We start from the raw sequence: 12,425 nt of genomic DNA on the forward strand, positions 1-12,425 counted from the left end.
TCAGACATTTCAATCACCTGATCCCTTGATTCAGGTAAACTTCTCAATCTGCAGATGCACAATCCAGATAGGCACTATGCAACCACATCATCAAATCAAATCATTCAATAATAATATATTGTGAATATATAAATCTAACTATAAAAACAAAAGCCCTCTTGTGGCTCCTACTAATATATTTCTATTACATACTATCATGTAAATCAAGTATGACAAAAGGTAACGTAACAAATTGCCTAATAATCAAATACTGTATATACAATCTTCAAACGTAAACATGATAAATGCAAAGGCATATTCCAAAGGTATACAGTACAAATATAGGGGAAACACTAGCAAAGAGGGAGATATAGTAACACGTAGTGTGATGATATAGAATGGAGGCGATATCGTTTGAGCAACCTGGATTTGTCTTTTTTGTTTTGCTTGTACTTGATGTTGCCACACATTTCTGTGGCACCTGCACAACAGTCATTGTATCTGTATCTATTTTTCTCTCTCTCAAGCCCTCTCCAATCTCCCCTCTTTGCTGCCAAGCACTCTGGTGTTAAGATCCTCCCCCCCTCCTTTTCTCTCTCTCTCTCTCTCTCTCTCTCTCTCTCTCTCTCTCTCTCTCTCTCTCTCTCTCTCTCTCTCTCTCTCTCTCTCTCTCTCTCTCTCTCTCTCTCTCTCTCTCTCTCTCTCTCTCTCTCTCTCTCTCTCTCTCTCTCTCTCTCTCTCACTTTCTCTTTCTCTTAGTACACGCTCACGTTCCCCCACTCCACGAGGTACTGGACCTTCCCGTCTGGTGTTACTCGCCTCGCCAAAATCCTCACCCCGTCCCCGCCCCCCCAGCCCCTGGCAGCTGACCCATCCCCCCCGCCCCCTCCCCCCACGCCGCCCGGATAGGAAGGGACGTCACGCAGCAGGAGGGAGGGGCAGGGATCTAACTTCTGGCCAGGCTGGTGCTGGTGGTGGTTGTTGTGGTGGTGGTGGTGATGGTGGGAGGATGACAGGGAGAAGGGGAGGCAAGGGGGCGGCACTCGACAAGGGTCTTCCGCACTAAAGAGAGCGAGAGCGAGCAAGCGAGAGAGAGAGAGAGAGAGAGAGAGAGAGAGAGAGAGAGAGAGAGAGAGAGAGAGAGAGAGAGAGAGAGAGAGAGAGAGAGAGATTAATATTTCACGATTCATAATTTTTGCCATTGTAATCCAGGCACAGCTATGGTTTCCTCTCTAGATGTCTAGATTGAGGGTAGTCCCCGGACAGCAAGAGGAGCTGTGGTTAATACTGACCTATAGTGATGCAGGGTTCTAGAGATGGCTGGGGCTCCGTTATAGGTTGGGTGATACAGGGCAAACATCCTCTTAGGTGGAGAGCTATGGAAAGACCAGGGATAAAAAAAACGGTGACAAAAAGCAACAATGCATGCATGCATTTCCACACCCACATATTGCCTAATAAGGGTAGCCTAAATCACTGAGGATGTAATGTAAAACAAACGGTAACACTCTGTAAATGCAGTCTAATGCATTATTACTTGTTATACATTATGTCAAGTGTAACCAATACAATAACAGTACCAACCCCAAATTCAGCTCCTCTTCCGACTTCCTGGAGTTGTAGAGGTTAGTCCCACCTACGTAGCCATGGCAACATGGCACCAGATCTATTGGGGTGGCTGGGACCGGGGGCAGACAAGGCTGGACACAGGAGAAACACTGATTAGCTAGTGTTTTGACGTCAAATCAGTCGATCCAATCACACATTAGACACGATACTTCAGTTCATGTCCTTTAATGCTACCTTTGTAGAATAATCCATACTGCTTGTGAATACATCTAAATAAAAACCCGGGTCTACTAACATACAGTATCATTTGATAAATATCATTTAAAAAATGTAATGTAATTGCAAACGCTTGAACTTTGTTAGTACAGAGGGCTAGTCTTTCCAAAAGGAAATAATTATTTTCACGTGACAGCTTTAAACCTGCATTACAGGAAAGGGCCTTGCCCAAACTGTTGCCACAAAGTTGGAAGCACAGAATCATCTAGAATGTAATTGTATGCTGTAGCGTTAAGATTTCCCTTCACTGGAAATAAGGGGCCTTGCCCGAACCATGAAAAACAGCCCCAGACCATTATTCCTCCTCCACCAAACTTTACAGTTGGCACTATGCATTCGGGCAGGTAGCGTTCTCCTGGCATCCGCCAAACCCAGATTTGTCCGTCGGACAGCCAGATGGTGAAGCGTGATTCATAACTCCAGAGAACGCTTTTCCACTGTTCCAGAGTCCAATGGCGGTGAGCTTTACACCACTCCATCTGACGCTTGGCATTGCACATGGTGATCTTAGGCTTGTGTGCAGCTGCTCGGCCATGGAAACCCATTTCATGAAGTTCCCGACGAACAGTTATTGTACTGACGCTGCTTCCAGAGGCAGTTTGGAACTCGGTAGTGCGTGTTGTAACTGAGGACAGACACATTTTTACGCGCTACGTGCTTCAGCACTCGGCGGTCCCGTTCTGTGAGCTTGTGTGGCCTACCACTTCGCGGCTGAGCCGTTGTTGCTCCTAGACTTTTCCACTTCACAATAACAGCACTTACAGTTGACCGGGGCAGCTCTAGCAGGGCAGAAATTTAACGAACTGACTTATTGGAAAGGTGGCATCCTATGATGGTGCCACGTTGAAAGTGAATGAGCTCTTCAGTAAGGTCATTCTACTGCCAATGTTTGTCTATGGAGATTGCATGGCTGTGTGCTCGGTTTTATACACCTGTCAGCAACGGGTGTGGCTCAAATAGCCAAATCCATTAATTTGAAGCGGTGTCCACTGACTATGATAAGTAGATTCATATTGTGGAGACTGAGGTAGCGTTTCTTACAGTGTGAGCTTGCTTCCCTTAACAACAAAACATCAGTAATCTATCCCATATATCCTTTGCTTCCTCAGTTCTCAGCACACCCTCAGCTCTATCACCCTCCAATGCTGGACTGTGACCCACAACATATACAGTAATTACAGCAGTGGTATGCTAGCATTATCCCCTCCCCTTGCTAGCACGCTGTCCCTTTAAATCGAGGTGCTCTGTCAATACTGCACTGTCAAAGTGCCAGCGCCACCTGGCCAAACTGTAATCGACTGCAAAGTGCACTTGGAAGCTCTCCCAGACGCCGCATATCAGCGTACCTTCCCCTCGCACTTTCCCTGTGATAACCAACCTGCCCCAAGATGGAGGATGATTAATGTCCGCTCAGGATACAACAGTCTGCTGGAAGTGCTGCTCGCTGAAATACGACCGTTCCATAACATTTATTGCCTCAGGATAAGGGAGCCAGCCTGATCAGTAGTATAAAAGGATGTGTATTTTCTATTCATAGTCAAAAATATATTTCTAAACACGTGACCATAACATGTTGTCATACTCGATCGAGTCATAAACGGTAAACCAGCTTCAATTCAATAGTGTATGATGGGTAGGCTGGGCTAGGCGTTGAAGAATATGTAAACAGACAACAACACTGGCTAAAAGGAGAACCTTTTCTCCACACACTGACTGATTGTGACTGACAAGTCATTCCAATGCCAAGGCAGCTCTTTGCTACGCAGTGAGGGGGCGGCTGATGGCTGATCTCTCCCTTGATGCCTGGTTCGCGACAGAAGCACTGACCTGTGTCTCCATGATGCGCCGCTTTGATTTCCGTGACTCTGGCCCCACCGCTCTCCTCTGGCAGGGCAGTGACAATGGGCTGCTCCACACAACAACACAGAGACACAGTCAATAACTTGAGGAGTGATGCAATGTTTTTACTTAGAAAACTATGTCAGGGTATAAATGTGGTGTTTGTTCTTTTAAGCCTATAGAGAATGAAAGAGAAGATGGTGTTGAGAATGTTTAGCAAGAGAATCAATGTCCACATGCACATGTACACGCATGTATGCACACACACACACACACACACACACACACACACACACACACTATAGATTATGTATTTATTGATCAAAATATGAGTTATAAACATATTCACCAGAGTGAAATAAGTGAGTCCTTCCCTTAATGATTTAATGAGGCACACAGGTGCTTGTTTAGTTAGGAACAGTTGTTCCTATCCGGCTGGAAAGACCACCTTCTACAAGGTGCCACTATTTTTCACTATTGTAAATGTGTAATTCATTACTAGAATGAATGTATCCATATAAGGAGGCTTGTGTTTGTGATGATCAGAGAATAAAAATCACAGAAGTTGTCCTTACTCTGACCTTCTCCGTTGGGTGATGTTGATGGGCGGGTCAGTGATGAGGGGGGACGAATCAGAGGTCAGGGGAGGCGGAGCTCGGACCTGGAGCCCAAAAAGACACTTCTTCTTCTTGATCTCTTTACCAGAGACAAACCTGGATGACATCACAAAGAAAAGGACAACTTTGTAAAGTCATTTTTTTTTAACAAGTTATCATTATTGTCTGTGTTTTCTTATTATTATCTACTGATCATATCAAAGAATTAAGAAACAATGAACTAACTGTATTTTCTTTACCCTTATGTCCAATTCCAGAAGCAACGCTATCCATAAATCTGGTCATGCATAGCTGTGGCTTCTGTTTATTCTTCGCATCATATGCGAACTCTCACCTGTCTTTGTTGGAGTTCAAAGCGTTGAGCAGATTGTGACAGCGATCTTGTCTTGGTGTGTCAGAGAGCTGGGGGACAGAGAGGAATGAAAATCAAGAGTTTTATTAACACTGGATGGTGGCCTGAAACAAATGTTAACACATTTAGAGACACATTGACATTCATTGGCGAAAGATAAACATTTCCATGGATAATGTAGTTAGTTACTAATGTGATTTGTGAACAGTTCATTAAAAAAAGGGTATGACTGATTTAAATGCAACAGCAGTACATGAGAGCCACATAAACAACAAATTATATTTACCATTTAAAATGTGCTATAAAATGTGCATATAATTACCACATGACCGCTAACCAATGACTCTAGCTAACACTTTCACATCGTTTCATCATAGCATGTATGTGAGGAAATATTTATACCGAGCCTAGAAGCAAAGAGTCCCAATTCTCATTGGCAAACGACATGATTTCATGGTCGAAATCAAAGTATTTCCTCTTGCAGCACAAGGAGAGGTGGTAGAGCACCAAATGGGCCAAATCTACCCTGTATTTACAACAAATACACCAGGAAAAGACGTAGTTAGTTCATAATTAGTCACATCACAAAGCTTTTCATTACATTATTGAGTAAGAGTAATTAACATATTGTAACCCACACGACTCAATAAACCTGTCATAAGAAACTGGTTTTCAAGAGTGTGTTATTGTGATATTCCCTGCAGTTAAAATATGTATTCTTCTTTTAGCAGATACTGTATAGCCTTACCAGCTCATGGGTAGCCGTTGAATTGTCTCTGGTCCACTTGCACAGACTGAGCACTGGAACTCATAAAACCTTTCAGAAAGAGAAAACCTATTATTCTATTTTTGTCTGTGATTGACTAGATATAAAAGTCAATGGAAACATAACACAGCACATGGTTGCTACTGTCAGCAAATTCTTCCCAGTTTCCATCACCTGTTTAGCAGATGTAACAACCCACCACATTCTACCACACCATCAATCTCAAACATTATTTTCCTATGCAGAAACAATGAGTAATAGTTTAAACCAGTAGGATAATACAGATGGTTAATGACAATAATGGTGTATGATGATGTAGTGGACTGGACTAATTTGAATTCATTTTTACCTCTACCACATTACATTGGACACCAGAGAGGCAGAATAACAACTGCAACTGCGCTGCTATTAGGAATTAACACTAACTGCATTAGCCCTACCACTGCCAGTTGAATAACCTATCTGTTATGGTTAGACAATGGTAATGCAAAGAAACAGTACAAGGTTATAGATAACAATACTCTGTCTCACCTGTCTCCATATAACAACGGCTTGGTCAGACACTGTGTGCAAGCTTCATGAAACCACTGACCACAACTTCCACACTGCAACATTTTCAAGTTCCACCTGCAGTTGGAAAATAGAAACATTAACCACACTCCCCAATGGCCTAAAACATATCTAACATCTGGTGGCCAACTGACAAGAGTATATTATGTATTTTTCAAAGAGGCTGCAATACTCAACTGAAAAACACATTACAGTGGGGAAAAAAAGTATTTAGTCAGCCACCAATTGTGCAAGTTCTCCCACTTAAAAATATGAGAGAGGCCTGTAATTTTCATCATAGGTACACGTCAACTATGACAGACAAAATGAGAAAAAAAATCCAGAAAATCACATTGTAGGATTTTTAATGAATTTATTTGCAAATTATGGTGGAAAATAAGTTTTTGGTCAATAACAAAAGTTTCTCAATACTTTGTTATATACCCTTTGTTGGCAATGACACAGGTCAAACATTTTCTGTAAGTCTTTACAAGGTTTTCACACACTGTTGCTGGTATTTTGGCCCATTCCTCCATGCAGATCTCCTCTAGAGCAGTGATGTTTTGGGGCTGTCGGTGGGCAACACAGACTTTCAACTCCCTCTGAAGATTTTCTATGGGGTTGAGATCTAGAGACTGGCTAGGCCACTCCAGGACCTTGAAATGCTTCTTACGAAGCCACTACCTTCGTTGCCCGGGCGGTGTGTTTGGGATCATTGTCATGCTGAAAGACCCAGCCACGTTTCATCTTCAATGCCCTTGCTGATGGAAGGAGGTTTTCACTCAAAATCTCACGATACATGGCCCCATTCATTCTTTCCTTTACACGGATCAGTCGTCCTGGTCCCTTTGCAGAAAAACAGCCCCAAAGCATGATGTTTCCACCCCATGCTTCACAGTAGGTATGGTGTTCTTTGGATGCAACTCAGCATTCTTTGTCCTCCAAACACGACGAGTTGAGTTTTTACCAAAAAGTTATATTTTGGTTTCATCTGACCATATGACATTCTCCCAATCCTCTTCTGGATCATCCAAATGCACTCTAGCAAACTTCAGACGGGCCTGGACATGTACTGGCTTAAGCAGGGGGACACGTCTGGCACTGCAGGATTTGAGTCCCTGGCGGCGTAGTGTGTTACTGATGGTAGGCTTTGTTACTTTGGTCCCAGCTCTCTGCAGGTCATTCACTAGGTCCCCCCGTGTGGTTCTGGGATTTTTGCTCACCGTTCTTGTGATCATTTTGACCCCACGGGGTGAGATCTTGCGTGGAGCCCCAGATCGAGGGAGATTATCAGGGGTCTTGTATGTCTTCCATTTCCTAATAATTGCTCCCACAGTTGATTTCTTCAAACCAAGATGCTTACCTATTGCAGATTCAGTCTTCCCAGCCTGGTGCAGGTCTACAATTTTGTTTCTGGTGTCCTTTGACAGCTCTTTGGTCTTGGCCATAGTGGAGTTTGGAGTGTGACTGTTTGAGGTTGTGGACAGGTGTCTTTTATTCTGATAACAAGTTCAAACAGGTGCCATTAATACAGGTAACGAGTGGAGGACAGAGGAGCCTCTTAAAGAAGTAGTTACAGGTCTGTGAGAGCCAGAAATCTTGCTTGTTTGTAGGTGACCAAATACTTATTTTCCACCATAATTTGCAAATAAATTCATTAAAAATCCTACAATGTGATTTTCTGGAGAAAACATTTCTCAATTTGTCTGTCATAGTTGACATGTACCTATGATGAAAATTACAGGCCTCTCTCATATTTTTAAGTGGGAGAACTTGCACAATTGGTGGCTGACTAAATACTTTTTTCCCCACTGTATGTCTTGACAGTAGAGCTATACAATGGTGAAAAGGACATAAGGGTTCCAATATGAATATTCAATTTGTTTTTGTTGGTAAGGAAAAGGAATAGTATAGCTTATTGAACAATACATGTGCTAAACACTAATTATAAAATGTTATAACATAATTTATCCACTCTGTTAGAAGCTATAAAGTGTCACTCACTCTCCAGGTCCGGCACAGTAGCAGTAGCACTGCTGCTGGTTGGTCAGATGCTGTGGGTCCCAGTCTAAAGATGACAGCTGATAGGGCAGCCGAAGTTTCATGATTTGCATGAGCCGGGCAAACCGTCCTCGTTTGATGGCTCCCCCTCTCTGAAAGACAATTTTGACAAATCGATTCACTACAGCGACCTCTCCACTCACTGTCATGTCAGTACATTCAAGATAGATGACATTTGATGGGAACTAACCAGAAAAAGCAATTCATCTCATTTTATTGTAGCTCAGCTGAGTGAGATAATATCTTGAGAAAAGTCAGGTCAATGAGATATGGACATTGACCGATGAACAATTAGCCATTAACCACAGTGCTCCCTCATCTAACACCTACAGTACAGAATTGGAGCATACATGAATTACTGACCATAATGACTATAATACAGTATAATCTTGAAAAAAATATGCATTGACTAACTGGTCAGATGTCCAGGCAAAACATAGAGGAGTATCTAATCCCTATGGTCAATAATACAGAGTTGTAACATTTCTGTGGTTTCCTTCAGATATATCCATTGACCATAGACAACACTGTTTAACACAACACTGGTATTGAAATTGCTTCCTCCGAATAGATAAAAACATTTACAAGTCTGAACTGGATATTTTCCCTGAGCCAAGAGGCAGCGCGTGAAACAGAAAGATTAGCAGTCTAACCTTGGTTGCCACTGCAAAAACACATTGCCGACATATCCAAGAATTGCTGTCAGCTTCCGGCTCAATGGACGGAGTGTGGCACTCAGGATGATAACCTGTTATGGAATGGAGAGAGTGTTTACTGTAATTCACATACTGAGGATATGTTACTGATGGAGGCCTTTTCCTTGCCTCTTTTCATGAAATATTATACACTGAAGTGTACAAAACATTAGGAACTGCAACGCTGCTGGGTTTTTCACGCTCAACAGTTTCCCGTGTGTATCAAGAATGGTCCACCACCCAAAGGACATCCAGCCAACTTGATACAACTCTGGGAAGCATTGGAGTCAACATGGGCCAGCATCCACGTGGGACGCTTTCGACACCTTGTAGAGTCCATGCACTGACGAATTGAGGCTGTTCTGAGGGCAAAAGGGGTGCAACTCAATATTAGGAAGGTGTTCCTAATGTTTTGTACAGTCAGTGTATATTATCTGGTAGAAAACTGAAGAAAAAAATAGATGTCATTGTTTTTTTCTTTCTTAAAAATATCTGTCATAAATTATTATTTGAAAAAACCTCTATGAATAGTACATAACATGCTGTGTTTTCTTACCGTGACGACATTTAAGACAATTGATGAGAGGTTCTTTAAGAGGCGGGGCATCACAGATACAGCAAACTTCTTCCACTCCAACTGAGACTGAAGCAAGAGAGAAAAGGAGTGAGTAACAGAGAGAGAGGGGAAGAAAGTGAGTGATCACTCAACAGTGTTAATTTATGTATATTGATTCATTTCCTTGCCAGTTCATTGATTTCAATGTCTCCCCGCACCCTTTCAGAATTCACTCCTTTTGACATGTGGATATTTGGCTGTGCTTCCCTTCACTTTACACAAACTACGTGGGGGCGCCATTTCCCTATGGAGTCATTACACTAATAAATTCATAAATACACTCTAATACACCAATTACACCTAAAAGTCCCCCATCAGAATTGCCAACATTTCCAGGGAATGTTGTATTTCAACCTTGACTAGAGACCTTAATTGCGCAACATTCTTTTGAACTACAATGGATCAGAATGGAGAGAGAGCATAAAATTAAGAACAAACTTTTCAAAGCTGAGAGAGAAAAATCTAAAAACGTTTTATTAATTTCTGTAAACTCCCTGAGGTAAATCAAGGTAAGGTAAAAAACAAAGATGATTAAAAGATGATAATAGTTGGAGCACCCTCAATTAGTCCCCTAGCAATACAAAGGGTAGATATGTATGAAATATTTTAATCCAAATTTGAGGGGATAATACTTTTGATTCAAACATAATTCCACAGTGCCCAAAAACCCTCTGTTAAATGTTTTGTGTTAACTGAGAAAAACAAGTGTAAGTTGTAAGTCTTACAAGAGTGAATGTCTTTTCTTAGAACCCAGAATTCTGAGTTGTCCTCAAATCTCACCAGACAACACTGCTTGACTCCATCTACCTGAGGAGAGGGATGGAAAGAGAGTGGGATTGTTCACTCAAACCTAAATTGAATACTTTTAAAATGCACTCACTCACACGCACACACACACACACACACACACACACACACACACACACACACACACACACACACACACACACACACACACACACTTACTCTTTTCACATTGCCGAGGTACAGTAGTCCATCACTCCATCGAGCTAACACATCATCCCCTTCACTTACTCCCCCCATCCTGAAGAGGAGTGAGAGAGATAGAGAGAGAATGGGGAGAGGGAGAGGAGGGGGCTCATATGAAATGGAAATCCGATGTATACTTTGCTGCCATTGCCGAGAGAGGTTTATGGCCTTATCGTTCCATAGGCACTGGGCTGGAGTGGATAAGGGGTTACATTCTCACAAACCCAGCATAGCCACAGTCAGAATCCAGCAGATGTAATGATGAGGGTAAGTGCTCATGCACAGAGCAGGACAAACCATTATGACACAACACATGTAAGCAAATGCATACACCACTGCATGATGACTGCACTGTAGTTTGATTGTAACACCACTGTACGCCTCTATACTTTGCTTTCTCATGCACTTGTGTGTTGTATCCTCTTTGAAAATCTAAAACTACAAACTTGAATAGAAAGGAATCACTGTAGCTTTATGGACATCATCTCTGCACATCCAGCGTTTGTTCCAGTGCAGACACTCAAGTCAAAGAGACACATGATACATAATAGCATTTTCAGATCAAGAAAAATTAACATAGACAGTGTAGCTGGATGAACAGAGAGCCATAGCTACCTGTCAAGTCGAACTCCTCTCCGTTGGGGTCACAGCGATTCCTGTGCGGGCTTGACATGAAATATTTTATCTCTTCTGTTTTCCTCTCGTCTCAATTAGTGCCCGGTTGGATGTGAAGCCTACGTGTGTGCCAAAGTGGATGTGCATGTATGTGTCTGTGCCAAGCGCGTATGTCAGTCAAGCAGTCAGTGAGACAGCGTCGGTCCGTCAGTCTCTCTCTGTCTGTCCTCCGCGACGTCGTTTCGTCATGTTCCCGTGCCTTTGCTGTCTTTTCTCCACCTATTGATGCTATTAAGCGTGTTTGTCAGAGCAGCACGAGAATCAACCCGCGAGAGACGCCATCATCCCTGCCTCTTTCTCGACCGACTTGTTGTGACGCAGACATAAAACACCGAGAGATAGAGTGGGAGGGAGATAGGGGGGACCGGGGCAACAGCGGCGGGAACACCTTAACATCCGAAGAAATTACCTCTAAACCGTTATGACTAGGCAAGCTGTGTTTTCGGAAGAATGAACTCAATTGTGCTAAAAGCCAGTTAAATATCAGCGGACGACGATAGTCTCTGGAGTTTAAGTGGCCAATTAGTGGAAGTTTATATAACTCATTAATTGGTACCTCCCAAAGAAGGGTGCTGCAAGTTTGGAGTCCTGGATAAAGTTTTAAAAGGGCTAGTGGAAGCTGCGCTCACACGTGTTATTCACTTTTTTTTTTCTTCTTTTTTTACCATTCAATAAATTGCACAATAAATAGTGTCCTTGCTTTATTAAGATAAAAGAAAACTAACATCATAATGTAATCATGAATTATCTCATTTCTTAATATTTCGATACATTTGTATTATATAGCTTAGGCTGCAATATACAATATGTATAATACACCTCATTATGATTGTTTAACAACTGGGTGATAACATAACATGGTAATAACCAATGCCTGCCATCTGTCAGAATGAGTAACAATGGTTAATCATGAGTCCTAGAAATTGCACACATGTTCATGTATATAATTTATGAATGGCAGATAAAAGGGCATTTAAAAGTGTCATACCATAACTTAGCACTGTCAATGTTATGAGTAGGCAACATAGCCTATAATTGAATAGTCAAACAACTGATAAGTGATGAGGTGTTTCACATGGGGTTATTTTTATCATTAGGTTATATGTATTTGTTCATTTGCTTGTTTTTGTCAAATGAATGTATCAAGCATATGGTAATATTGTTTTGTGCTCAAAATGGCCACTGGCATTTCTAAAGGATGACAATGAGAGTTCCTCATTGGTAACACTAGATGGCGAGCACACTGCACCTCTTAATACACTGCTCTGTCAGTGGTGTAGTGTAGTGGTAGGCTAATACAAATGCAGTGGTGGTATTTAGCTGAACTACAGATCAGTTCACATAAATGTGCGATAACAGATGTTTGGAATGTGTCATTAGCATTTGGATGAGGGTTGCTTTGAATAATGGCAAAACTGAATTATGCTCATAGCAGTCTCAC

At 42.0% G+C, this 12,425-nt stretch overlaps 1 protein-coding gene across 1 annotated transcript; it reads right to left on the minus strand.

Annotated features, from left to right (window-relative positions):
- Positions 1 to 243: 243 nt before the first annotated feature.
- phf1 (PHD finger protein 1) lies at positions 244 to 11,412 on the minus strand. The gene is made up of 15 exons (XM_084158674.1): positions 10,925 to 11,412; positions 10,286 to 10,364; positions 10,045 to 10,126; positions 9,260 to 9,346; positions 8,662 to 8,756; positions 7,952 to 8,100; positions 5,930 to 6,025; positions 5,381 to 5,449; positions 5,035 to 5,158; positions 4,615 to 4,682; positions 4,245 to 4,376; positions 3,652 to 3,730; positions 1,564 to 1,679; positions 1,272 to 1,355; positions 244 to 1,041 (listed from the first exon to the last, which is right to left on the minus strand). The coding sequence occupies exons 2-15, from the start codon at positions 10,361 to 10,363 to the stop codon at positions 735 to 737; spliced, it is 1,566 nt and encodes a 521-aa protein (XP_084014800.1). The 5' UTR covers position 10,364; positions 10,925 to 11,412; the 3' UTR covers positions 244 to 734.
- Positions 11,413 to 12,425: the final 1,013 nt, after the last annotated feature.

This window comes from Coregonus lavaretus (assembly GCF_964263955.1).
Source record: "Coregonus lavaretus genome assembly, chromosome: 3".
Taxonomy (NCBI): domain Eukaryota; kingdom Metazoa; phylum Chordata; class Actinopteri; order Salmoniformes; family Salmonidae; genus Coregonus; species Coregonus lavaretus.